The 26,038-nt window shown below is 45.5% G+C and overlaps 1 protein-coding gene across 1 annotated transcript in view; it reads left to right on the top strand.

Annotated features, from left to right (window-relative positions):
- Nucleotides 1-26,038, top strand: part of LOC147728938 (dual oxidase maturation factor 1-like) — a 432,696-nt gene that overhangs the window by 215,309 nt on the left and 191,349 nt on the right. Inside the window, exon 2 of the mRNA XM_086959179.1 lies at nucleotides 24,503-24,676. Coding sequence (XP_086815305.1) covers nucleotides 24,530-24,676 — 147 coding nt within the window. The 5' untranslated portion in view covers nucleotides 24,503-24,529. The remainder of the gene's footprint in view (nucleotides 1-24,502; nucleotides 24,677-26,038) is intronic.

Below are 26,038 nucleotides of genomic sequence, written 5' to 3' on the forward strand. Positions count from 1 at the left end.
CTGCCTAATCAAGATAATGTGATTTATCTTTTTATAAATAACTTGTGTAGCGTCCATTTGTGGTGTTTCGCTATATTACTGTGAGTGTTGGTACAAATACTTTACACATTGCCTTGGGGATAAACCTGTCTGCTCGTCCCAAGCTACCAAGGGGGTGAGCAAGGGTTATCAACAGTGTGTTTCCGCCTTACCCTGACTAGAAGTAAGGGTCCCTATTTGAACAAAGGTACTTACCTCTGCCAACTAGAGACCCCCATATCTAACATTGGTGGTCCGCGGTGAGGATTTGAACTTGTATTTGTACTTGATCCACAGTGATTAGTGTACATCACTAGATTGGTGCAGACCACTAAGGAGCCACATACTGTATTTTTCTTTTTGGTTCTATTTTCAATCAGGTCCTGTCTCAAAAGGGTGGAGCATCAAGTGAAAAGGCAGAATTGGAGTTCCACATTGAGGATTTGTATTTCTACAAGGTAGACCAACTTAAACAATTCTGTAAAGATTTGGGATGTCCCACAAGGAGTAGCGCTAAGAAGGATGAGCTGCAAAACACTTTGAAAGACTAGTGGTAGGCCAATGGAGCTGCAGGAGAAGATGATGCAGATGAGGAGGTGGATGACAAGGGGAATGGATTTGGGCCACAGGATTTACCTGTACCAACAGCCACTGGCAGGGCTGCTAGCATCCATTCCGCAGGGAGTCTCTCTCGGGAAGAACAGGAAGAAAACCATAGGATCAGGGAACATGAGTTCGAACTACAGAACCAAAAAGCAGCCAGGAAGGAAAAGCGATTGCTTTAGGAGAGTGAAAAGAGGGCAGAAGACAGCAAGCACGCTCTAGCCCTATAAGAAAATAAATTGTTTTTGGCTCATGAATTGAGCATGAGGGAGCTGGATATTAAGGCCAAGCAGCTGGTGACCAGTTCAAATGGTGGCAGCGCACAGCCAGTGCAAGTGGGTAAGATATACATACCCAAGAATTTCCAAAAGGGACAGGATATTCATGCATGGTTTTAATCATATGAGCTTGCTTTGAGGATGCATGAGGTGCCGGAAAAGAGCTGGGGGCAGGCCTGTGGAAACATTTTGAGTGGTCAGGGACATCTGTTTTGACACAGTTAGAGAAGGCAGGTGCCCTGACTTGTGCCAAAATGAAGAAGGCTTTATGCCTCAAGTATGGGCTCACCCCAGTACAAAGTAAGGTTCAGGAACTCAAAGAAGAAAGATTCAGACACTTGGGTTGAATGTACATCTGCGCACTGGAAGCTTGGATGAAGGGCAGCAAAGTAACTTATCATGAGGGGTTGTGCCATCTAATTAGTTGGGAACAAAACAGGTGATGGACCGAATGTGGATCAATGTCACACATTCACCCCAGTCAAAAGATCTGGGCCCAAATCCATCGTTTTTTTGCACTCCACACCACCCTGGGTTAGACAATGGCGATATGCAAATCAGCTCTGACCCTGTGCCCCATGGGAACAGTCCAGTCCGAACTACAAAAGCCATGTCCTTCCCAGAACGGAATCAAGCATCCGAGGACCGGACCGGTTTCGAGGTAACACCTCTCATCAGCCCGGCTAGCTTGACTCCAGTGGTGTGGAGTGCCTGGGACCCACGTCTGAGCATCCCCAGCTATGGCGGCAATTGCAAACAAAACAGGTGATGGACCGAATGTGGATCAATGTCACACATTCACCCCAGTCAAAAGATCTGGGCCCAAATCCATCGTTTTTTTGCACTCCACACCACCCTGGGTTAGACAATGGCGATATGCAAATCAGCTCTGACCCTGTGCCCCATGGGAACAGTCCAGTCCGAACTACAAAAGCCATGTCCTTCCCAGAACGGAATCAAGCATCCGAGGACCGGACCGGTTTCGAGGTAACACCTCTCATCAGCCCGGCTAGCTTGACTCCAGTGGTGTGGAGTGCCTGGGACCCACGTCTGAGCATCCCCAGCGCACTTATGGCGGCAATTGCAAACAAAACAGGTGATGGACCGAATGTGGATCAATGTCACACATTCACCCCAGTCAAAAGATCTGGGCCCAAATCCATCGTTTTTTTGCACTCCACACCACCCTGGGTTAGGCAATGGCGATATGCAAATCAGCTCTGACGCTGTGCCCCATGGGAACAGTCCAGTCCGAACTACAAAAGCCATGTCCTTCCCAGAACGGAATCAAGCATCCGAGGACCGGACCGGTTTCGAGGTAACACCTCTCATCAGCCCGGCTAGCTTGACTCCAGTGGTGTGGAGTGCCTGGGACCCACGTCTGAGCATCCCCAGCGCACTTATGGCGGCAATTGCAAACAAAACAGGTGATGGACCGAATGTGGATCAATGTCACACATTCACCCCAGTCAAAAGATCTGGGCCCAAATCCATCGTTTTTTTGCACTCCACACCACCCTGGGTTAGACAATGGCGATATGCAAATCAGCTCTGACCCTGTGCCCCATGGGAACAGTCCAGTCCGAACTACAAAAGCCATGTCCTTCCCAGAACGGAATCAAGCATCCGAGGACCGGACCGGTTTCGAGGTAACACCTCTCATCAGCCCGGCTAGCTTGACTCCAGTGGTGTGGAGTGCCTGGGACCCACGTCTGAGCATCCCCAGCGCACTTATGGCGGCAATTGCAAACAAAACAGGTGATGAAACGAATGTGGATCAATGTCACACATTCACCCCAGTCAAAAGATCTGGGCCCAAATCCATCGTTTTTTTGCACTCCACACCACCCTGGGTTAGACAATGGCGATATGCAAATCAGCTCTAACCCTGTGCCCCATGAGAACAGTCCAGTCCGAACTACAAAAGCCATGTCCTTACCAGAACGGAATCAAGCATCCGAGGACCGGACCGGTTTCGAGGTAACACCTCTCATCATCCCGGCTAGCTTGACTCCAGTGGTGTGGAGTGCCTGGGACCCACGTCTGAGCATCCCCAGCGCACTTATGGCGGCAATTGCAAACAAAGCAGGTGATGGACCGAATGTGGATCAATGTCACACATTCACCCCAGTCAAAAGATCTGGGCCCAAATCCATCGTTTTTTTGCACTCCACACCACCCTGGGTTAGACAATGGCGATATGCAAATCAGCTCTGACCCTGTGCCCCATGGGATCAGTCCAGTCCGAACTACAAAAGCCATGTCCTTCCCAGAACGGAATCAAGCATCCGAGGACCGGACCGGTTTCGAGGTAACACCTCTCATCAGCCCGGTTAGCTTGACTCCAGTGCTGTTGAGTGCCTGGGACCCACGTCTGAGCATCCCCAGCGCACTTATGGCGGCAATTGCAAACAAAACAGGTGATGGACCGAATGTGGATCAATGTCACACATTCACCCCAGTCAAAAGATCTGGGCCCAAATCCATCGTTTTTTTGCACTCCACACCACCCTGGGTTAGACAATGGCGATATGCAAATCAGCTCTGACCCTGTGCCCCATGGGAACAGTCCAGTCCGAACTACAAAAGCCATGTCCTTCCCAGAACAGAATCAAGCATCCGAGGACCGGACCGGTTTCGAGGTAAACGATGGATTTGGGCCCAGATCTTTTGACTGGGGGAATGTGTGACATTGATCCACATTCGGTCCATCACTTGTTGTTTTTGCAATCTAATTAGTTGGGAGCACTTGAGCAGTCTGTGTGTTCCAGAGCTGCACCAGCATCTTTTGGATAGTAAGTTGACTAATCCCAGTGGCCTTGCTAAGGAAGCGGACCGCTGGACTAGCACCAGGATCCACAAGGGGATTGTTGGTACGACAGCCAAAGGTGTCATGGGCCTCTGCAGAAGAGTGGTGGGGGGACAATGGTAATCAAAAGGAGATCTCTAATGGGCCCCAAAACAGTTCAGAAGGAAAGGAGTCCTAGCCACCCAGCCTAAGATATTGCAGCCCCCTAGGGGCAGGCGTCATCCTCAGGGTCAGTATGGTGTGAAGTTCGACATTGCCTCTAGGTACCGCGAGAAATCCCAAGCACCCACTGGTGCTCAGACACCGGGTTTAGTGAGTGTTGCTTTGGAAGAGCAATTAGTTTCTAGTAGGGAGGAGGACCAAGAAGTGAGGTCCCTTGTCTCTTTAGGAGACAGAGAAATTGTTCTGGACACCTACCTGCCTGAGAACACTAAAAAATACAAGCAGTGGGTGACCATCAATGGGAGGAGGGTGGAGGATCTAATAGACACAGGAGCCAGTGTGACATCCGTGAGGTGTTAGTGGGTGTCTGTAGAGCGGGTCATTCCCAATGCACTTCACCCTGTAGTTACAGCAGACAACTCTGTGCGCCTCTGCAAAGTGGCACAAGTTCCCTTTGAGTGAGGGGGGTCTCAGGTTCCTTGAATGTCGCTGTTAGTCCATCCATGCCTGTGGACTGTCTGCTAAGAAATGACCTGGAGAGTTCCCCATGGAGGGAGGTAGAACAGCAGGCTTATTCGGAGATGTTGGGTCTGTCTGAGTGGGTTTGTGTGACCACTCGGTCCGTGCAGCCAGTAGGATTAACCAAGCGGACCTGGAGCCTTAAACAGTGGGCCAGGTACCTGCCAGGCAGGGGAAGTGCAGGGGGCGTGGGAAATTAGCCCCCCAATTCCCACAGTCCAGGAGGAGGCAGAACCTGAGGGGGATGCCTTGGAACCTACAGGGGAACAGGTATCTGAACTAGGAGTCCTGCCTAAGCTGACCCATTTCGCAAGAATAAGGTCCCTCCAGGGAAGAGTTCTACAAGGCACAAAGAGAATTCCCTTCTGTCATTGGTATGCAGAAACAGGCAACAGACCAGGCAGCAGGTGGCCAGTCCAAGAATCATCTCATTTACTGGGAGGATGGGTTACTCTATAGCGAGCCTAAGGTTGCTGAGCCCGGTGCACCCCCTGTGCTCGTGGTACCAGAGCACAGGGGCCTGGCTCATGACGTGTTTCTCGCAGGTCATCTGGGGCATGACCTACCAAAGGCTTGCAACCACTTTTACTGGCCCCGGATGAAGACGCACTTCGGTACACATTGTAGGACTTGCCATACTTGCCAGGCAAGTGGCAAGAGTGGAGGGAAGTATAAAGCTCCCCTCCAGCCCTTTCCCATGGTGAGCACCCCTTTGAGCAGGTAGGCATCAACATTGTGGGTCCTCTGGAACCCAAGACAGCCTTAGGCTACAAGTTTATCTTGGTCTTGGTGGACCATGCCACCAGGTACCCACAAGCTGTCCCTCTACGGACAATCACAGCCCCTGTGGTGGGCTGTGCATTGATGGGGATCTTTTGCCGTGTGTCGTTCCCCAGAGAGGTGGTCTCTGATCGGGGTACCATCTTCATCTCGAAGCACAAGAAGTCTTTGTGGGAGGAGTGTGGGGTAACTTACAAGTTTACCACTCCTTATCATCCTCAAGGGAATGGGTTGGTTGAGAGATTCAACCCAACTCTGAAAGGCATGATAATGGGCCTTGCAGAGCCCATGAGATGGCACTGGGACGTCTCCTTACCATGCCTGTTGTTTGCCTACAGGGAGGTGCCTAAGAACCCCTTAGGGTTCAATCCCTTTGAACTCCTCTATGGCCACCCTGTTAGAGGACCTCTCAGTCTGGTGAAGGAGGGTTGGGAGAAATCCCCTGGTAAGACCCCTCCAGGATGTGTTCAGCTATGTGCTGGCCTTCCGCAACCAGACTCAGCGCATCAGGAAACTCACTCAGGCGAACCTGGAAGCTAGCCAGGAAGACATGAAAAGATGGTATGAACAGAATGCCACTCTGGTCAAATTTCAACCTGGGAAGAAGGTGTGGGTGATGGCACCAGTGGAGCCTTGCACGCTCCAAGACAAGTGGACTGGTCTATTTGAGGTGTTGGAGCGCAAGAGCGTTGTAACCTATCTGGTTGACTTGCAGTCTCCCAGTACCCCTTTGAAGGTCCTACATGTGAACCGCCTCAAGCAGCACTTAGGAAAGTTTGATGTGGCAATGCTCCTTGCTACAGATGATGGAATGAAGGAGGAAAGTGACCCTCTTCCTGACTTACTGTAAGCAAAGGAGCAGGATGGGTCAGTGGATGGGGTAGACCTCACTCCCACACTGAGCCCAGAACAGCAGAGGGACTGTCGCCATGTGTTGGGTCAGTTCACCTCCCTGTTCTCCCTGACACCAGGAGTCACCAATTAGTGCACCCATGATGTGGACACTGGAGACAGTCTACCTGTGAAACAGACATTTTACAGGGTAGCTGACAAGGTCAGGGCCATCATCAATGAAGACGTTTCCAAGATGTTGGCACTAGGGGTAATTGAGCCCTCCAGCAGCTCGTGGGCTATCCCAGTGGTCTTAGTACCAAAAGCTGCTCCACCCGGTGCCACTCCAGAACTCCGGTTTTGTGTTGGCTACTGTGGGCTAAATGCAGACACCAAAACTGATGCACACCCCACCCCCATAGCTGATGAGCTTGTGGATCGGTTGGGCGATGCCTAGTACCTCAGTACGTTTGATTTAACATCTGGGTATTGGCATATTGCCTTAACTGAGGGGGCCAAGGAGAGGTCAGCGTTTTCAACACCAGAGGGGCACTTCCAGTTCCATGTCATGCCCTTTCGGTTGAAGAACGTCCCTGCCACCTGCCAGAGACTGGTCAACCGGGATCTGTCTGGGCTGGAGGAATTCAGCGAGGCATACCTGGATGACATTGTTATGTTCAGCTCCAGTTGGGAAGAACATTTGCAACAACTCTGCGAAGTGTTGAAGTCTCTGCACAGTGCAGGCCTCACTATCAAGGCCAGTAAGTGCCGGATAGGGCAGGGGTCTTTGGTGTACTTGGGACACCAGGTAGGGAGAGGTGGCACCTCTCCAAACAAAGATTGATACCATTCTGACATGGGAGCCTCCCAAGACCCAGACAGAGGTGAGAGCCTTTTTAGGACTCACCTGGTATTATCATAATCAACAGAACTCCCTTGTGACCTTTAAAATATTATCTCAGGGTATAACCTCTGATTTGCAGGGCAACAACACGTCACAATATTCTTACTCTTTTTGCATTTGTTTTTAATTTAAATTATTTTTATTTCATTTGATTTCTTTTTTCTTATTACAACATATACAGACATTTTATTTTCTCATTTGAAGAATCATTTGTTTTCATCTCAGTCTACGTTGTTAAACACAATTCTACAAAATACAACATGTTAATAAATCATATTCCAGGTAGAGAACACACTATTCTCAAGCATTCATACACACACATCCCCATGCACCACTTAAATTACTCAAAATCACAAAACAGCCTAGTTTCTTTCTTTATCTGTTGTCCAGCATATACCCAAATGGGTAAAGTTTTTACAAGGATTTCGACAAAGCTTTTCGGTGGAAAGAAACAACAATGTAGACCACCTTCATCAGGACCCTCCAGATAAATCAACTGTTCTCTACAACCTGGAGTATTAATCTGAAAGATATATGTAAAAATATGTTACTCTCCAACCCTGCATTAATATGAACAATTTTTTTATCAGAGCAGTTATTGTATCGACCGACCACACATCTCTCACTCCCTTCAACATACACACTGCACATTGCGGATTCACCTTATATCACTTAGACATGAGAAAACATTCCATGATTAAATAAAAGACATCCAGCAGGTCAATCAGCCTCCAAACTTTCCACTATGGTCCATTATTGCAGATTTAATTATGTTCACTTACAACTCTATATTCTTTATGAACCTTCTGTTTTAAACAGTTTTTCTTAAGGCTGGAGTGGGAGTATTTCACAAATTTGTTTGTTATCGCATCTGAAAGGAATAGAGCAGAACTTTCAAGACTTTTTTAAAAGGATAAATTGCTTCATTCTCAAATCTCAGTTTATTTTCTATTATCATTTTATTCCACATATAGATGCTGGGTGACTTCTCTTTTCTTTTTCTTAGTTGGTATCACCTTATAGCCTAAAGAACATATTAGGGGCTATTTTATATATCAGTTGTTTGTGAATTTAAACTTATTTATTTTATTTATTTTGGGAAATTTGTTAAGCGCACAAATACTGAGGGTGTCTCGGCGCTGAGTGTCCACTGAACTAGTCCATGAGTAGTTATTGCTTGAACAGCCAGGTCTTTATCTGTTTGCGGAAAGAGAGAAGGGAAGTACAAGTTTTGATATGTTTTGGAAGACTATTCCATAGTTTGGTGGTGGTCACTATAAAGGATCTGTCTCCCCAGGAGAACTTCTTAGTCCTGGGAACCTGCATAAGACCAGCAGTGGAAGATCGAAGGGATCTAGCAGGTTTATAAGGGCAGAGTGCATCTTTTAGAAAGGCTGGGCCTTGAGCGTGGATTGCCTTATACGCAATGCATAGAGCTTTGAATTTAGTTCTTTTTTTTACTGGTAGCCAGTGAAGCTGTTCAATTGTGCCAGATATGGAAGTATACTTGGGGGTTGCTATGATCAGTCTGGCTGCAGCATTCTGCACCAATTGCAGCTTTTTTAGGACTCCTTCCTGAGCATTGACTAACAGGACATTGCAGTAGTCTATGCGAGACATGACCAGTGCGCTGACCAGGGTTTTTGCCATATTCATGGGGAGATAGGGTAGAAGTTTTTTAATCATTCTCATGGTGTAGAATGAGGAAGATACTACTGCATTAACGTGGTGCATGAAAGTGAGTTTGGTATCCAGTAAAACTCCAAGATTTCTTGCCTTGGTCACTGGGGGGGGGGGGTGGTCCCAGGGCATCAGGCCACCAAGTGGGAGACCAGGCAGGGGAGAGATTACCAAACATCATCACCTCCGTTTTATCGGAGTTCAGCTTCAAACAATTTGTGGACATCCAATTACTTATTGCTAACATTCCCAGATTAAAATTGGAAGCCACTTCATCTCCATTTTTGTTAATGGCTAAGACAATCTGGGTGTCATCAGCGTAGGATGTCACCGCCAGGTGATGGATTTTTATGATCCTCGCCAAGTCCAACACATAGATATTGAATAGTGTTGGACCTAGCGAGGATCCCTGGGGGACACCACAAGGGAGAGTAAAAGGAGGTGAATTGAAATTGCCGAAGGCGACTGACTGTACTCGATCAGTAAGGAAAGAGGCAATAAGGTCCTTAGCAGCACCTTTAATCCCTGCCGCTGTGACACAGTCGATCAAGATGGAGTGATCGACTGTGTCAAAAGCTGCTGACAGGTCCAGCAGAATAAGCACTGCTGATCCTCCACCATCAAGAGTCATCCTAATTTCCTCTGTAGCTTTAATAAGCGCAGTCTCCGTCCCGTGTCCCTTCCGGAAGCCAAAGTAGGTGTTATCAAGACAGTTGTTTTGGTCTATAAATTCTGAGATTTGGCTGTTCATGATCTTTTCCACAATTTTGGCGGGAAGCGGGAGGCAGGCTATTGGGCGATAATTGGCGACTACCGAAGGATCTAAGGAACTTTTTTTATGAGAGGTTTGATGGTCGCTTTCTTCCAAATGGATGGAAAGGTTGTGGACGAAAACATGACATTAAAAATTTGTGAGTTTTGGACCTATAATGTCTGAAAAGTTTTTGAGAATGGAAGGGGGGCATGGATCTTCCGGCGATCCAGAGTTTGTGGTACGTATGAGATGGAATACCAGTTCTGAAGGAACCTGGGTGAATTCCTGGAAGGAGCCAGGGGGGCCTGAGTGAGGAGGGTTGGAGCATGCCCAGGAAAGGGGCCTATAGTCATTAGGAGTGGAAGATGGGTGTCCAATGCTGGTTGAGTGGGCCTTGAATTGGGTAAAGATATCTGTAACTTTCTTTTGGAAGTTATTCGCCAAGGAGTTACATAGCTCTTGAGTGGCTGTGATCGGAGTGGTCGCTGTTTGTCTAGAGAGACGCGTCACTACCTGAAAGAGTTGTTTAGTCGAGTCCTGTGCAAGATTGATTTGGTTATGATAGAATTTACTTTTTTCCATGATAATTTGTTGCTTGTAATTAGACATCATGACTTTGTAGTGGGATTTTTGATCTGGGTCGTAGTCACGTCTCCATCTGCGTTCCTGTCGTCTGCACTTTTGTTTTTCTTGTCTAAGAGCATCATTGTACCAGGGTGAAGATTTAAAAGCCCTGTTGGTGGATTGTTTCTTTAGAGGAACTGTCAAAATGACAGTGTTTTGTTTCCAGTTAGTATAATTGTTAACTCCTAATTCAGGATCAGTCACAATGGGTGGCAAGGAAGTTAATAGTGATGACTGAGAAGCGGGAATGTCAATGTTTTTCCACGCTCTAAATGGATTAGTGGGTGGGGGAGTATTAGCTAGGTGGGGAGTAGGTTTTAAGAAAAAGTCAAAAAGAATGGCAGAGTGATCAGTCCAGATGAAGGGAAGGACGTTCTTCATCATAAGTGATCTCTCGCTAAAGAAAAGACCATCCAGAAGGTGGCCTGCAGTATGCGTGGGACCAGTGACTAATTGTGGGAGTCCTATAGCATCTAATTCAGATAAGAGAGCTGCAGTGTCAGGATTGTCCAGCAGCTCGAGGTGAAAATTAAAATCACCCAGAATGGTGTACTGGTTTTCACCTGCCAGAGGTTCTAATAAAATGGGTAGATTAGCGAGAAAAGGACTGCGAGGTCCAGGAGGTCGGTAAATAAGTATGCCTTTGAAAGAGGGGGCATTAGGAATAGAAATTGTGAAAGACATAGCTTCACAACTTGGGATGGGAATGGTTTCTGTACGTACTGTTAGATTGCGGGCGCAGACGGGCTTGCCTTAGGCGCGCCCGCTGTGCTCGTCCGCTGCGTGGCCGGGAGGTGCACATGTTATATAGGAGGGGAGGCGAGGGGGCGTGTCCAGATGTCTAATCGCGCTAGCAGTCAGCGCTCTTATGTAGTGTCGGCGGGGGGCGTGTCCAGATGCAGTGGGCGTCGCCTGGTCTGGCGAAATGGCGGCAAATTTGAAACCCGCAGCAGCGCTCAATCGGCTGCGCGGGGAAGCCCTGTTCTTAAGGTAAAGTGGGTACAGAGCGGGGAGTTAGGTAAACAAAGTATCACACAAAAGATTAAAATTTTAAAAATACAGGTAAATGCGAAGTGCTCCTGGCTGTGCCTCAGGAGTTCTGATGTACACTGTACCCTTTTGATGTCCACTCTCTAATTACCTTAAAATATTCAAAGGTTGTGCTCTGTTGTTTTCACATCTAACCAATGTTTGACTGGCGTATTTCTATAGGAAGTTCACCTGGACCTGAATGTGCCTAGAGAATAAATATTCAAACACAAGTTTGCCTGCCAAGTAGAGAAGCCCACGAGCAAGGTGAGGAATTTTGCTTTTATTCTATGTAGAAAGCAGCCTGCGAAATTGATGCAAATACAGCAGAATTGTCAGAAAGTCAGCCTGACGCGTTTCGTTTTCAACTTCTTCAGAGGCACTGACTCAGATATTCTCAGGCAAACATTTTCAGGCAGCTGCACAAAGATTTATCTCCCGCCTCAGTGGGCGAGTCCCAACACAAAGCCTCATGGTAAATGTAATGTCCTGTCATACTCGAGTGAGTTGCTTATAATATTGTTCAATTAAACCACAGTGGGGTGTGCTTCATCACATCACAACATCGCAGCTGTGTATCACCTTTCCACAAAAGCTCCTTGCTCCCAAACCGGTGGCGTTGTAAAGCGTCTCCGTGGTGGTCTGGAACAGCCCCAGGGCTACCTCCGCGGCTCAGGCACGCCGCTTCAATCCAAACACAAGTTTTTCTTGCAAAGTAGAGAAGCCCACGAGCAAGTTGAGGAATTTTGCTTTTATTCTATGTAGAAAGCAGCCTGCGAAATGGATGCAAATACAGCAGCATTGTCAGAAAGTCAGCCTGACGCGTTTCGTTTTCAACTTCTTCAGAGGCACTGACTCAGATACTCCCAGGCAAACATTTTCAGGCAGCTACACAAAGATTTATCTCCCGCCTCAGTGGGCGTGTCCCAGCACAAAACCTCATGGTAAATGCAGTGTCCTGTCATACTCGCGTGAGTTGCTTGCCTCGGAGCCATAATATTGTTCATTAATTTAAGGATTGGTACCAATTGGTACCAATGTGCCTGTCAGCCATCTTATCTTGCCACAGTGGTGCGCTTAATTCAGTTACCTGTGATTTACTTTGCAGATTCAAATTCCAGAGCCACCCCGATAAATAATTCTACTCCTTGCTTCGTGGACGCTGTTCAAAATGAAAGAAAAAAACAATTTCTCTGAGTGTACCAAGCATATCACCAGGTACATGACTCAAAGTATTGTAACTACAGGCTTCATCTCTTTATGATGGTGTAAATAGACCTGGAGTGGTGTGGCTCACTGGTTAGAGGCGGCAGACCCGGGAGCAGAAGTCGGCCGGGACCAGGGTTCAATTCCCGACGCGGCAGGGTTGTGGACTTTGGTCAGCGGACTCGATAATTCTCGCTTTGGTGCCTACTCTAATCAGGGGTCCCACTCGGCAACTCTGGGCATCAGCTTGCCTAATCTCCACAATGGCCCCTCAAACGCCGGGGATGCTTGGCTCCACCTTGGGGACTCCCAGCAGGGACCATCCCACAGGCAAAGCCAGGACGGGTTCCCCAGTGTTACACAGCGCCAAGAAACCTCCGGGTAACAGTGCGCTTTACAAGCTCAAACATAATAATAATAATAATAATAATATCCTGCGTCCTCACATTCAACAAACAAGGAGCTTTATGATGGTGTAAATAGACCCATCCTGCGTCCTCACATTTAACAAACAAGGAGCTGCATGTAAACTATTCAGAGCTTTCTTTTGCCATCCTACACCATCGGGACACACTGTGCCCAGTTCTTGTATTTACATAGGTCATTTAGAGCAAAATCCCCAGTTACCACGCCTCCATATAATTAATCTGGCCCGACCTATTGGTTACGAGGCTGCAAGATTCAAAAATCCACATACCACACAAACATAATACATTCTGCCCGGTACTAGTGTTCACCGCGAACATAGGAATTGGATTCCTCAGTCATCAAGTCCGACAAAAGTAATCTAACCCGGCTACTAGATACTACATCGGTTTACGAGGCAGCTCGAACTGAAAATCAGCATACTGCCCAAACGGGAAAGAAAACACTCTACCCAGCGCTTACCTCTGATATTATAAGGTTGTCCTCGTACGATTTCCCACTCTGTGTTCAATGGGTAACACTTCGTCTGCCACCAACAATGTAGATACCTGAGATACTCCCACTTTATATACCTGTTTACGCGCTGAATCCGTTTCGCAATTCACAACACCTGTGTTCCAATTACAGCATGTATTCCTACCTACATCAAACTTACTTCCCGTCACCCTCATAAACATGAAAAGCGGACTACGGCGCTGAGCGGATCTTGTCTTACTCCCAACCCTCTCAGTCTAACCCACTTCCCGTCACTCTCATTGACATAGAAAGTGGACTACAGTGCTAAGTAGAATCTGTCTTCTTCCTGACTCAATCAATGGTACAAAAAACGGACGAAGACGCTGATTTGCGTCCTATGCATTATTATCCTCCATTTTGGTTAGGTATTGCTTACAATCCTCAAATTGTCTTTGTTTCTCATAATGGAAACAGTACTGCGGGGTCAAAAATGCTCATTTTGAGAAATCAAAACATATTTTATCACTTTATTCTTTTGACACGTAATCCAAAGATTTTTCTTCCTTCCCCGTATACAAATTCAGTTTTTCATTGTTACGGTTTATTATCACATAAGTGCCCCTATTGCTTTTAACCACATCGCTGCTGTGCATTTTCCCCTCCAGTGCTGATTTAGTGACAACTCCATTGTTCATGACGAGCTCAGCTCGTCATCAGCACAGCTCCACTGTGCCTCATGACGAGCTGAGCTCGTCATGAGCATGGAAAGGGTTAAATTACAAACGCGCCCAAAGTTGTTTATTGTATCAAAATATATTAGCTATGTAAAATCCCTGAAAATGAAGGACGAACAGAAACTACATAAATGTATTTATGACAATGCATCATTCATAATAAATAGCTAATCATTGGAAAAGGACTCCTATTGCGCAGACAATTCCAAAGATGCGACAAGGATAACCCAAAGTGGTGTGATACTACCATGAACATTTGCGCATGTAGATTAACTAAGAATTCAGGCCGACATCCTATTATACACATAGGTTTGGAAGGTTTCGGGAAGGTATACAGAATATAACTTGCATTCTGAAAAATACACAGAATATAACTTAATAGGCATACACCTGCAGGCCTACAAAATCTGCAATAGGATATGATTCTCAGTTTTCTTCCTACCATTTCATGGGACCACGCTGTTCTACACGATAGACAGGATCTTTAGAGAAGTCCATGTTGTATGCTCAATTTAAAAAACAGGTAAATATTGGGTAAATAATAAGACTTGGTAATATCCCAGAGCATAAGAGCTACACGTTACACCAAAGGGACAAGAAGGATATGAGTGCCCCCTACATATCCTAATATGGTCAAAAGTGGGCAATGCAATACAGTGCCACTTAGACCAGATCCCTGTACGTTACTTGCATATTTCATTCTACCAAGGATTTGTGATGTTCCATTGTATTTCCTCATTTAGTCCCTGTCTCACTTTGTCTAGAAAGAATATCCAAAAACACTTGCGTCTTTTGCGGACAATGTCAATTGGGGTCCCTGTTATTCCTTTCACTTTCTTCAAAATACACCATCTGGTATCTTTTTCTGAGTAGTGATTCATTTGAAAGTGTTGCACAAGTGGGGCTCCTTCTCTGCCATTGCGTATTGACAATTTGTGTTCGCTATAGTGAACTCTAAACTCACGAGATGTCTCCCCTATATAGGTCAAGTCACACGGATATGTGATGCAATAGATAATGTTTTTGCTCATACAATTAGTTAGGTCTCTTAATTTCACCTGTTTTCCGTGGTAATCAAAGGTGTCTGAGACCTCAGCCGAGTTACATGCATGGCACATTGGCAAGCCTGTGATGGTTGTTTGTCGCTGTTTGTCAAATACTAGTGGTCTCGTATGGACCAACATGTCACGTAGGTTACGATTTCTCCGGAATGCCACCAAAGGTTGCTCTAAGTTCATATCTTACTCCCCTGTATTTAAAATGTTCCAGTTCTTCTGGATAATATTTTTCAGTTTGAAGTTATAGGGTGAGTGATTCACAACACACACAACTTGATTTTTAGGAGTGCGCTCTGTTGTTTCTAAAAGGGCATCTCGATTATAATATTTTGCCCTTTTGTACGCATGACGAGCTAGTCTTTTTGGATAGCCTCTCATAAGTAATCTCACTTTCAAGTCGTCCCGTGTTTATGGAATTCCGTCACATTTGTACAATTTCTTTTAATACGAAGAAATTCCCCAAAGGCGCATGATTTTTCCAAAGAGTTTGTGGTGCAAAAATGTGTCTCCGAGCATGGAGTGGGAGCAGTACTCTCACAGGTGAACGACAAGGGCTTGGACCAACCTGTAGTTTTCATTAGTAGGAGGCTACGTCCCAAGGATTAGAGGTGGAGTGCAATTGAAAGGGAAGCTTTTGCTGCGGTCTGGGCACTGAAGAAGCTAAGGCCCTACTTGTTGGGACTCACTTCCGGGTTCAGACAGACAACAGGTCCCTCAGATGGTTAATGCAGATGAGGGGGGAGAACCCAAAACTGTCGAGGTGGTCCATCTCCCTATAGGGATTGGACTTTACGGTGAAACACCGCCCTGGTACAGAACACGCCAATGCTGATGGACTGTCCAGGTTTTTCCGCCTTAGTGATGCGAACTCCCACTTTTCAGCTGCAGGGGACATGTGTTAGACCTGGCATTCTTGGTGTGGTTTGCCCTGACTTTTTGCCTCTACCTCCTGTATTTTTGACACTGTGATGAATTTCGTTTTGCTGGATTGAATGCTTTGGACACTTTGTCACTGCTAATCAGTGCCAAAGTGCAAGTGCTCCCTGGTTAAATTATTATTGTGATTGGTTATCCATGATTGGCATATTCGTTTTACCAATAGGTTACTAGTAAAGTGCACTGAGCGTGCCAGGGATGGTAATTCAAATGCTACTGGTGGGCCGGCAGCACTGATTGTGCCACCCACAGGAGTAGCCCTAAAATAGTGTGTCAGGCCTGCCACTGCGTCGCCAAGAAGGGAGCTGCTTCGTCAGGGATCTGTGGGGTCTGTAAAGTCCCCCATCACATTCTTAAGGTAACCGGCTCCGATGTGTGACCGAAGCCGGCGCAAAAGGGAATTGTGTGTTAACGGGCTGCCGGCGGCCCGCCTAAAGAACAATAAAATCTTCTGGTGACTGGCACACGCCCGCGCATGTATGAAGGGGGTGATATCCTGATTTAAAGTTGAGTACACAAGTGTAGCACATTCCGTGCTACACGGGGGCATTTTATCATTAAGGGCACCATTTGTACATTGATTCTCTCTATGCAAGGGGATTGTTGAGAAGCACCTTACTTGCATTTTTGAAGGAACTTTCCACTCGCTAGCAACAAGGGCTCACAGCCATCCTGCGCCTACAAGTGCCTTTATTCCTGCAAGTACGTTTTACAAAGAGAACATTGCTACAGTGAACCTTTTAATAATAAACCATTATTGGAAGAGTGTCTATTTTTGTATGTTGGATTTATGTTTGTTTGACTCTGCCCAATCAAGATAAAATGATTTATCTTTTTATAAATAACTCGTGAAGCGTCCATGTGTGGTGTTTCACTATATTACTGTGACTGTTGGTACAAATACTTTACACATTGCCTTGGTGATAAGCCTGTCTGCTCGTGCAAAGCTACCAAGGGGGTGAGGAGGGGTTATCAACAGTGTGTATCCCCCTTACTCTGACTAGAAGCAAGGGTCCCTATTTGGACAAAGGTACCTACCTCTGCTAACTAGAGACCCCCAGATCTCACAAACTCAAACTTGAAAATATAGAATCATATGAAAATATAAATAAACAAATATTGCCATTGTAGTCCCGCCTGGACTACGGGAACGCTCTGTATGCCGGTATTCCTGCATACAGCTTGCGCCGCCTACAACAGATCCAAAACCAGGCGGCCCGCCTAGCCTTCAACCTTCCCAAATTCCACCACTCCACCCCACTTCTGAAATCTCTCCACTGGCTCCCTGTGCAGGCTAGAATCCAATTCAAGCTCGCGTCCATCACTTTCCTGGCTCGATTGGACCTTGCACCGGCCTTTATCTCCTCTGAGATTGTTCCCTATGTCCCCTCCAGGGACCTACGCTCTTCTTCTCAGTCTCTCCTCACCATCCCTCGCTTCTGGAGAAAGAAGTGGGGCGGCTCCAAATTTGCCATTCTAGCACCTACCCTTTGGAATTCCCTTCCCCTTCATCTCCGTGCCACCACCCTCTATCCCCAATTCCGCAAAAGTCTCAAAACCTACCTATTCACAAAATCCTTTGAATAAATGCCCATTCCTCTCTCCCTGCTCTTAACCCTCAGTCCCCACTAGCTACAGCGCCAAGAAACCGCCGGTATACGTGCGCTCTAAAAGTATTTTTAAACTCAAACTCAAACTCAAACTCAAACTCAAACTCAAACGTAGTCAGTAATCACTTATTTAAATCTTCAAGTCCTGAAATATAAACTGTTGATGGTCTCAATACAACAACAATATCAAAGAGAAGTGCGCCTCCATTGTTGTGACTTCATGGACTGTTCCTCGTTTGTTAACCAAAGTTTGTCTGTGGGTGCACAGCTACTTTGGATGGAAAATCAATAGATGCTTCAGAAAACGGTAGAATGCACTCTATGTCTTTCAAACATACATATAGTTCACAATTAATAATTGTTACAGCATGCAACCTGTCTTGTGTTCGTTCGATCCATACGCACAAGTTGTATATGAATAGTAAATGGGGCCTCATCAGGTTCCAAAGCAGAGGTCACTGCCAAAAGAGAGTTCCTCTAACGGACTTGATTCTCAACATTTTTGTTTATTTAAATCTATTTTATTGTTTCCAGGTTTCAATACATGATCAATTGATGCTTATATATGATGTAAATATCATACTCCATATTCACTGAATACCTATCCAGGCCTTTCGACAACAACAACTGGGGATTCACCCCTCCTTGTAGCGTGTCTTTAAATTAATGATTCAACCCAATGCATTTCGGGCAGCATGTGCCCTTCCCCAGGGGTAGCTGTAATGAGACAGATAACAGAAATCACCAGTTTGTCTCGTTCTAAGTCATCTAATGCCTCTTCATATGTTTTACTTACGGCCTGCGATCTGACCTAAAACTGCAGATAACTCACACAAAAAGTAAAAAAAACAGAAATAAAATCATGACATTTGCAAACCTCGTGTAAAACAGGGTAATAAATAAATCAAACAATAACTGCTAAATTGTTAAGTACACTGTGTCCTCGTACCCTGGCCTCCCCCAAACCACATAAATAGCAGCCTGAATGAATTGATAATTAATAATACCCAGCTCAAAGTACCTCCAAAATAACTGTTCTATGCAGTTGTAGGTCAGATTGCAGGCATTAGGTAAAACATATGAAGAAGTATAAGATGACTTAGAATGAGACAAACTGGTGATTTCTGTCATCTGTCTCATTACAGCTACCCCAGAGTGAGGGCACATGCTGCCCGAAATGCATTGGGTTTATTCATTAATTTAACATCACACTAGAAGGAGGGGTGAATCCCCTGTTGCTGTTGTCGAAAGGCCTGGATAATCATTTGGTGAATATGGAATGCAATATTTACATCACATATAGGCATCAAGTGATCATGTATTGAAACCTGAAATAATAAAATGGATTTAAATAAACAAAAATGTTGACAATCAAGTCCGGTGGAGGAATTCTCTTTTGGCAGTGCACTCTGCTTTGGAACCTGATGAGGCTCCATATACTATTCACTTTTAGAAAGTTGGCATTTTCCCACCTCAGCCATTTAGTGCTTGCAGCCTGTCTCTGGCCACATGACTGTGTGTAGTTGGCAGGTGGTCTTTATGTATTCCTCCTAGACAGCCACACACAATAGGGAACTTAAGTGTGCCTGGATGGGTTATCACTGGCAGGATGAGATGGCAGAGCTAGGCACAGCCTTACATATACCTGAACAGTCTGACTCCTGCCTTCACACAAAGTATGTCCCCTTCAGTTAGTCTGGAGCTAGGGCAGGGGAGACAGGAAGCCTGTGCACTTTAAAAGGAAATCTCTCCAAGCATCTTCCACTTCGAAGGAGGCACAAGGAGTAACTATATTTAAAAAATCAGACACCAAATCTTCAGTACAGTTCTAGATCTGTGGAAGACCCTGCCAGGAAGAAGGACTGCTGTGATGCTGAAAGGACTCACACTCTGCTGAACTGCTTCCCTGAAGGACTGCTGCCTGCTGTGCTGATCTGCTACCTACTGCCCTCTTGCCTGGGTGAGAAGAACTGGACCTGTACCTTGATCCCAGGACCACCAGAATGACTCCAAGGGCTAGCCTCTTGTAACCAGGACTCTGCAACTGTGAGTCCTGGCCTTTCCAGTGGTACCACCCTAGTCTTTCCCTCTTGGAAGTGAGCCTGAAGGTGCCCTGCCAGCCCTTCTGTGGATCCAGCAGAACTAACGCATCACATCTATTACGTACGCAAGCATGATCAGAACTGGCAGCAAGTGTTCTTCCAGCACAAGGCCTTTGTATTAATCTTGCGGCCCGCAGCTGCATTGGAACCACTGCGGACCCTCGTATCACAAACCTCTTGTCAACGGCAGGGCTCAACAACAATGCAGGACTTCACATCGCTAGCCCCACATTCTCCCCAGAACCACTAGCATGTGATGCATCCTCGACACAGGACTTCACATGACAAGCTACCCTGATTGATGGTCTTGTTGAGGACGATGCAGACCTTGCATTGCAGCCTTGCAGCTCCTCGGAACCGATGCAACACATGGCTGAGCAACACATCCTCCACGCAGGACTTCGCAATGCTCTGCCACAAGCACAGAAGGTTCTCTGGTTCAGTGGGCTAATTTGGTCACTGTAGCCGGTTGCGGTTAGCCTGAACTTGTGACTTTGTCCTGGTCCAGTGGGACCATATATCCACTGTTGGCCCTTTGTGATTTTTGGTGCTATTTTAACTTAAATATTCACAATTGCATATCTCTGGTTCCACTGATTGAATTGTTGTCATTTTGGACAATTTTTTAATTTGCTCTAGTTTTTTAATTTTGTGTACAAATACTTTACACATTGCCTCTGAGTTAAGCCTATCTGCTCTGTGCCAAACTACTCGAGGGTTAAGAAGGGGTTAAATGTGGGTTTGCTTGTGACTGCTCCCTGACAAGCATTTTGACTCCTGCATGAGTATGGTTTCAATCCCCACAACCAGTAACCCAAGTTCTTACATTAACTGTCATTGACTCTCACTTACTTTCACTCCCACATGCTCACTCAAATACGCACACACACATATGACCAGTCGCTCTATCCTAAAAACACTCTGCCCCTCGTGCATGCACACAACATTCATTTTAAACCATTTTGTACTTACCTCAAATGCCAGCACAGGTCTTCTTCCCGAACCTGAGGCTCCATTTTTTATTACACTAATAGTGAATAACTGACTATTATTTCCTAGTAGTATATTCAAAAATGGTCAATAGAGAAACATACCCCAATATTCTTGTCACTGACTTCAGCAATTCTGAAACCAAATTTGCAAAGCCAAGACCAGCGGTTGCAGCTGCAACCCCTGGTGACCCATAATAACGTCCATGGATGTTCGCTTAAGAACTGACTTTTACTCATATCATTAAGTACCAAGAAACCTATGTGAGAGAGAGCTCTATGAATTTCTGTTCTACTTAAGTACCTGGACCATCATAATGTGAGCTTCTGAAGTAGGCTACAGATCACAAAAACAGGATTTTGTATATTTAAGTATTAGGTGACTTTTGGAATCAAGGAGGACCACTAAAGGACTTACTTGAGAATTGATGTCTTGTGCTTTCAAGATTACAAGGTGTGACTGCAATGTCGAAATTCTACCATTTTTTCTCATGACATTTTCTCATGAAATGTCATGGATTTCCAGGACCAATTCGCAAACGTTTGCTTTCATTGTGAAATTTAAATTATTAGAGTCTCATGTGACTTTGCTATAATGAGCTAGCACTTCGCATAAACAAAGATACTGCCGGAAAACTGATTCAATCCTAAAATATCTCATAGTTTGAACATTATTTGTTCAGACCAGCCTCTTGATGTTATCACAGAAGACTTTTATATGCAAGCTGAGCATTTGCTTCAGACAAAACGTCTGCATACAAACGTTTCTCCTTGGGACAGTTTTCTGCCCTCCTGGGGAGACACTCAAAGGACTCCTAGCGAAGAAACAATAGCAGCCTGCGTTAGAGAGAGGTTTGACCTCTCCCTGGCAAAATCCTCACAGAGTTAGCCGAGAAGGCAAGCTTCAAAGCTGAAGAGGCCTTTGAAAAGCAAATGGGAAACACTAAGGGCCTCATTTATGAAAAGTGACGCATCGCTGCGTGAAAACAGCGATGCGTCACTTTTCACTGCGCACTCCTTAAGACACCAATGATGCGTCATATTTAATGTATGACGCATCATGTCACAAGGATTTACAGATACGTCAGTATTTCTGACGTATCTGTAAGCGCAAAAGTGACGCATTGATGGAGTGTGTCACAAAAGTGACGTAACTCCAGCAATGCGTCCTTTCACATGGGGAAAGCCCATGTGAAAGGGCTTGCGTCAGTCTTACGCCTGCTGTGAGGCAGGCGCAAGATTTTGACTCAACAGCATCCTAAAAGTGACGCAGTGAAATCTCATAGATTTCACTGCGTCACTATTACGAGGCTTTTTGCGGGGGAACGCCCCCTCTGCATACATTATACCTGACGCAGGTATAATGTGGCGCAAGGATTTAAAAAGTGACGCATCTACCTAGATGCGTCACTTTTTAAATATGGCGCAACAAGGCACATTTTTTACGACGCTGGTGCGTCACAAAAAGTGACGCACCGGCGGCGCAAAACTGACGCAAGGCCTCTTAAATAAGGGCCTTAGAGAGGGGCTGCCCTATTGTTTAGTTAGACTGGCTGACACCCCGAAGGGGAAGGGAAACCAATTGCCAAAGCAGTTTTCCTGGGTGTGTTGCCCTCTTGGTAGCCACACCTCTGGGTGGGCTAGGGAGGTTTGGGCACCAAGAGAGGGATTATGCCATGTTGGAAGTTGGCAGAACGGTGCATCCTAGAGTAGCCAGATGCCACGCGTTAGCTGCTAGAGAGGGTAGTTCAAAATGACACTGATTTGCAACTCAGCAAGTGGTAATAAAGGTAAAGCCGAAAACTCGTACTATAGGAACCACATTTCATGCAATTATCCAGAAAGTGCCAGATGTATGTTGTCCATTTTATTTTTACACTTGTGAAGTTTTGCTAAAGTTCCTGATTATAGTTCATTGGAATGATATATTTACAGCATTGAAAGAACATTTTCACTGTAATTAAATCCAGACAAGATGGAAAATACATGCAGATTTTTTCTGTACAAATGTACTTTTTGCAGAGATTTATATTCAATGCAAAATGGCAAATATATGCAGACTTTTTACCGTACCTGTTCACGATAAGAAATTGGAGTATTAGTTGAGGGAGTGAGAAACCACTACAAATAATAATCATGGTCCTTTTCAGGGGAACTGCTGAGGTCAATAAATAAAGCTGTGCGTAATCATTTGGTAGCCTGGCCCAAAGCAGTCAGGCTTAACTTAGAGGCAATGTTAATGTATTTATGCAGCCCTCAAACAGAAATAAAATCAAAAACACAACACAAGACAAATCCTAAGCCAAGTTAGAAAAATAAACAATATTTTCAGAAATAAAATGACACCTGAACGCCAAAAATACAATATGTAGAACCAGAAATATGCATTAAAAGTAGTGCCAAAAAGTACAAACATCAACCACAGTTCTAAAGTCACGTTATAGTGGGTCACAGTCAAAAGGTAAGGCCAGCCATAATGAAGTGTGGGCCAGGTACAGGGACCAGGGTCATTCTCATGGAAATGTTACCTCCTGACTTAGAAACGTTTATGGAGAAAAAGTGGGTGGCAGTGTGCCAACAGTAGGGCAAGATGGATCCAAAGAGGGGCTTGATAGGAAGGTTGTTGAAGAAAGCGGCCCCAGTGGGGTCATCCATAAAAGTGGGAAATTGAGCGGGCGCAGCCCAAAGTCCTTGCCCATAAAGGCTTCGATGTCGATTGGATGCTGCTTAAGGTAATTTCCAACAAAGCCCTCTGTGTTCACACTCAGAAATTTTCAAATCTCCTTCAGTTTATGCTTCGGCTAACTAGCAAGCTGAGACAGGTACGCAATTCAATGTTAACTGCTGCAACTTTGACAGAAATCCCAGCCTTTCATGGTACTCCAGGAAGAAAGTTGGCAAACACGTTCTAAGAGTTTTCTATCAGTTTTTGGGGCAGAAGGAGTACACTCCAACACCAGCCAAGGGTTACAATATGGTTAGGCCGAACATGCACAAATTTGCACATAGGCCTTCTTGGGCAAATAGTAAGCAACTTGCTCCAATTATCACAATCGAGTGTATGTAGCCCAAATATGACACCCACAATATATACTTTAAATAATATTGAAAGATAGGCTGTGTTGACATACTTGGTAGTGCAGTCCGGTTGTGCAGCACTCGCATACCATTGCTGAAGAGATTGGGATGATAAAACTGGTAAAGACCAGAAAAGGTGTGGTAGAAATGTTTGAAAGCAAACATTTGACCTTGTAGCGTTATTCAGATTGGAAGCCACCTCAGCCACCACTTCAAGCTGATGTACATGTCACTTTGGACATGAACATAACAGACTGGCAGAGCTCATGCAGTTAGGCAGAGTGCAAGAACATCATTGTGCAATAAAAACAACTGACATGAATGCATAATCCTAGCAACAGAACATAAACACCAAGCACTTATTATGCAACTTATTGGGAGGGGAAACTAAAGTAGATATGATATAATTAATTATACATTTTAGACATGTCTAGCAAACAGTAAAATAAGTGCTCTATACGCTCCCAAAAGAGCCTTCAAACAGTCCTGTCTCAATAATTTAAAAAAATAAGGCCAGCTGGCACCCTTGGGGCTGTGTGCTTGTGCATTACTCACATACAATAGCTGAAGATAAGTGGGGAAGAAGTGTAACCAGTCTGTGCATTTACTATTCTGTGATTAAGTGCACACTGCTGTCGATTGTTAGTTGAAAATATCAACAAAAAAGCCATTTCAATTAATTTGGGTTAATATATTACAGTTATGCACATGTGCAAAGTTGTCCTGCAAAGGTATTGATTTTCCCGTTTATTAGCCTATGATGCGATGTGAGATGGTGCCACCCCCACTATGCAAGGCATTACCTCACACCACCCACCCTCCCCCATCATATTACATAACAGACAGAGGCATGACAGATGAGGTGTGTTACCATCCACACCAGCCGCTTACTGTATTTTCTGGTTATATTTCATAGGTTTGCAGTGCTTTTAGGAGTTGCAGAATGTCTTGGGGGGATGGCATCTTCCCCTTCTACCCTCAGCAAAGAAGAGCCTTCATTTTTGACACCACGAGCCTGCAGATCATCATCACCTTCCTGTCCGCAGCGTGTACCTTCATAGTCATCCTTCCGGGGATTCGGGGAAAAGCTGCAAGTATTCTGCTTTACTTCGCCTTAATGATGATATGTTTTTATGCAATTATTGAATGTTGTGTTTATTGCACACGCGTGTCACCTTGCACCCAATTCACCGCACATGCGCCGCTGTGTAATGTACATTGCAGATTAGAATTTTCGTAAAGGAAGGATAGGTCCCTCCCACCATGGCGAATAATGATGGTTTGATGCTGGATCCTACCGGAAAGGGTAGATAATGCCATAGTATTAAGCGGATCAATCAGACGAGAGAAAGGTTGTTAACCCAAGTCAGCCTGAAGTCATCCGATGACTTTAGTTGGGCAATCCCTGTCTCTACAGCGTGTCTGCTGGATACTGTCCTTTATAGTGGTGAGGGTGGTCAACTACTGATCTCTCACAAGACAGTGGAGGCCTCAAGTCTGCCTGGTGACTACATTTAGGGCACTCCTCAGTGACTGGCTGGCTAATTGCTGCAACATCTTTTGCGGCTGGTCAACAGGATGCCGAGATCCTTATGTAGCTGGTGAGTACTCTGGTCTGAATAACTGATCGTTGTGGTGGGACACCCTTACCCCATAAGACTTGTGATTTGTCAATGCAGTAATAGCCGTACTGGCAAGCTGGTAATTATTATTTTATTTGTTTTTAATTTTATTTGGGGGTTCAGTAAAGCGCAGATTACTACCAAATGTGGTCACCTAAGAGTGCCTGGTCACCAGTAGTGTGTGTTAAGTAGAGAAGAGTGCCATCTTATGACATAATAATGCACATACTATTGGCCAGGCACCCCCTGCAAATAGCGGAGGGCCGCCAGTAGTTGATCCAGAGGCGGGAACCAAGGCGGGGAGTCTGTTGTTTGTTTTGGCACAAAGGAGGGTTGTGACATCATCTGGAGGTGTCCGGGACAGAGATATATAAGGTGTTGAAAGGTGAGGGATCAGCCTCATTTCCTCTTCACTGTGCTCCAGCATACTCAACCACACACCGAAAGAAGGCGAAATTGGTGGACTGTCTAGAAGCAGAACAAGGGAGACACCCAAATATTTGTCCTACCCCGGGATGCCTGGAGTTGCACATTTTGGACGATTTGCCGGGTGGCAGCACAGAAAGCAAGCTACCCAAAAATTGGGACTGATTTACTGAACTGGCCTCTTGGAGTGGTGTTAATGTCTGTGGGCACTGGGCAGGCCAGAGGGGGGACTGGCCTTCTGGGGGTCCTGAACCTTTCTGCCCTACCCCAGCATACCTGGAGCTGAACATTTTGGGGGATTTGCCTGGTGACAAGTACTTCGGCAGGAACAAAGTGCTATGTGGTGCTCTGGTGTATATATTGGTATGGAATGTAGATATTGCCTATCCCTCTGAGAGATGGAG

The sequence above is a fragment of the Lissotriton vulgaris genome, chromosome 2_2 (assembly GCF_964263255.1).
Source record: "Lissotriton vulgaris chromosome 2_2, aLisVul1.2, whole genome shotgun sequence".
NCBI classification, from domain to species: domain Eukaryota; kingdom Metazoa; phylum Chordata; class Amphibia; order Caudata; family Salamandridae; genus Lissotriton; species Lissotriton vulgaris.